This window comes from Carlito syrichta, unplaced genomic scaffold (assembly GCF_000164805.1).
Source record: "Carlito syrichta isolate Samal-C Ts95f unplaced genomic scaffold, Tarsius_syrichta-2.0.1 Scaffold289682, whole genome shotgun sequence".
Lineage (NCBI taxonomy): Eukaryota > Metazoa > Chordata > Mammalia > Primates > Tarsiidae > Carlito > Carlito syrichta.
The window spans coordinates 1-2,343 of record NW_007233778.1 but is presented as its reverse complement, the minus strand read 5'-3'; the positions used below and the strand labels follow the sequence as shown (position 1 = coordinate 2,343).

Sequence of the window (2,343 nt, the reverse complement as noted above, 5' to 3'; positions counted from 1 at the left end):
CTCACCATAAGAGAACTTTAGAAACACAATCAAGAAAAAGCTGTATTGAGACTGTGGCCCCTGAATCTGAACCTCTATGAACGTCGCATGTATGTACATGAATGTGTGAATGTCTAAATATAAATGAGGGGGACCCAAAAAACCCAGAGCTTATTTATTTTAAAATGTATATTTATTCTTACATGTTTAAACTTCAATCATTTTCAAAGTAATGTTCATTTTATGCAATACATCCATCCAGACACTTTTTCCACTGCTGAGTTTTTGAACTCATCAATTTGATACCTTTTCATGCTTCTGCCATTTTTTGTTTCACTTCTTCCACATCAGCAAAAACGTTTCCCCTTGAGGATTTTGTCATCCAGAGAAACAAAAAAAGTTGCTAAGAGTGAGATTGGGTGAATAGCAAAGGTGAGGTATGGGTCATGCCGTTTGAGGTCAAAAAACTGCTGGACACGCTGTGTGGTGTAGGCAAGTATGCTTGTAAATCACCCATCATGAAACAGGTAAATGCTTTGAGAGACTGTCCAAAAAAATTCACGGAAGCCAGACAACCTCTCACAACAATACTAGCTGATACACTGGTGTGGGGTAGGTTCCTGAACAGTTTACCTAGTGGGGGAAGCCTGTACTGCATGGGGGTCTTCCCTCCAATAAATAATTCTGGGTTATTTTGGGTCCCCCTAGGATGCATATATTAAATATATTTATAAACTTATAAATAAATATATATTAACAATGTATATATATTTATATATGCATATATAAAAATTTATATCTTACGCTATTTCTGTAACTTCATCCCAACTCATTCTTTTAGGGTCACATGGGAAAGTGCTAAAGAATAGAAAGGTAGGCCAGGGCAGGAGGACGCCTGGCGAGGCTCGGGCTCCTCCCCGCGTCCAGCCCTGGGCACCGGGAGTCAGCGATGGCCCGGGCCGGCACCATCCGCCTGGTCTGAGTCATCTCCGGAAGCCTTGCCCACGATCGAGGCGGATGTGAGGCATCCACGGAGCAGGACTCTCGGAAGACGCAGCAGCAGCCACCGCAGGAGGAGAAGGAAGCCTCCCGGGCCTTCCCCGATGGATGATCTCTGTGAAGCAAATGGCACTTTTGCCATCAGCTTACTCAAAATGTTGGGTGAAGAGGACAGTTCACGAAATATATTCTTTTCTCCCCTGAGCATCGACTCTGCCCTGGCCATGGTCTTAATGGGGGCAAAAGGAAACACCGAAGCCCAGATGTCAGAGGCACTTTGTTTGAACAAAGATGGAGATGTTCACCGAAGTTTCCAAACACTTCTCAGTGAAGTTAACAAAACTGGCACTCAGTACTTTCTCAGAACTGCCAACAGACTCTTTGGAGAAGAAACGTGTGATTTTCTTCCAGCCTTTAAGGAATCTTGTCAGAAGTTCTATCAGGCAGAGCTGGAGGAATTGTCCTTTGCCAAAGATTCTGAAGACTGCAGGAAACATATAAATGACTGGGTGACAGAAAGGACTGAAGGTAAGATTTCAGAGGTGCTGAGTGCTGGGACAGTCAATTCACTGACAAAGTTGGTGCTTGTGAATGCCATCTATTTCAAAGGAAAGTGGAATGAGCAATTTGACAGAAAGTATACAAGGGGAATGCCCTTTAAAACCAATGAGGAGAAAAAGACAGTGCAGATGATGTTTAAGCATGCTAAATTTAACATGGGGTATGTAGACGAGGTGCATACCCAGGTCCTGGAGCTGCCCTATATGGAGGAGGAACTGAGCATGGTCATTCTGCTGCCTGATGACAACACCGATCTCACCGTGGTGGAAAAAGCAATTACATATGAGAAGTTCAGAGCCTGGACAGATCCAGAAAAGATGACAAAGAGTAAAGTTCAAGTTTTCCTTCCCAGATTAAAGCTAGAGGAGAGTTATGACTTGGAGCCTTACCTTCGACATTTAGGAATGACTGACGCCTTTGACGAAGCCAAGGCCAACTTTTCTGGAATGTCAACTAAGAAGAATGTTCCTGTGTCCAAGGTTGCCCACAAGTGCTTTGTGGAGGTCAATGAGGAAGGTACAGAGGCAGCTGCAGCCACCGCAGTGGTCAGGAATTCCCGGTGCGTTAGAATAGAACCAAAATTCTGTGCAGACCATCCTTTCCTTTTCTTCATCAGACATCATGTAACCAAGAGCATCTTGTTCTGCGGCAGGTTCGCTTCTCCATAAAGAGGGGCAATTCCTGCACATGACCTCCTTTCCCTTCAACCTATCCTGTCTTAATTAACATTCCGTGTACCCAAATTGCAATGGCTTGAATGCCAAAATAAAGTGTGTGCACCTGGGTAGTTTGTGAATGTCTTAG

General features: G+C 44.0%; 1 protein-coding gene across 2 annotated transcripts; it reads left to right on the top strand.

Moving 5' to 3' along the window:
* The first annotated feature begins 943 nt into the window (after positions 1–943).
* Positions 944–2,323, top strand: LOC103256491 (serpin B8). 2 transcript variants are annotated; one of them, XM_021710549.1, is made up of 2 exons: positions 944–1,802; positions 1,892–2,323. In XM_021710549.1, exons 1-2 carry the CDS (start codon positions 1,083–1,085, stop codon positions 1,913–1,915), a joined length of 744 nt encoding a protein of 247 aa, XP_021566224.1. In that variant the 5' UTR covers positions 944–1,082; the 3' UTR covers positions 1,916–2,323. The 2 variants fall into 2 exon arrangements, with proteins under 2 accessions (XP_021566224.1, XP_008052533.1); XM_008054342.1 differs by having other exon boundaries at positions 944–2,323.
* Positions 2,324–2,343: the final 20 nt, after the last annotated feature.

What these genes read in the sequence shown, in the direction of transcription:
- LOC103256491 (XM_008054342.1), top strand. Translation starts at nt 1,083, where the DNA reads ATGGATGATCTCTGTGAAGCAAATGGCACTTTTGCCATCAGCTTACTC.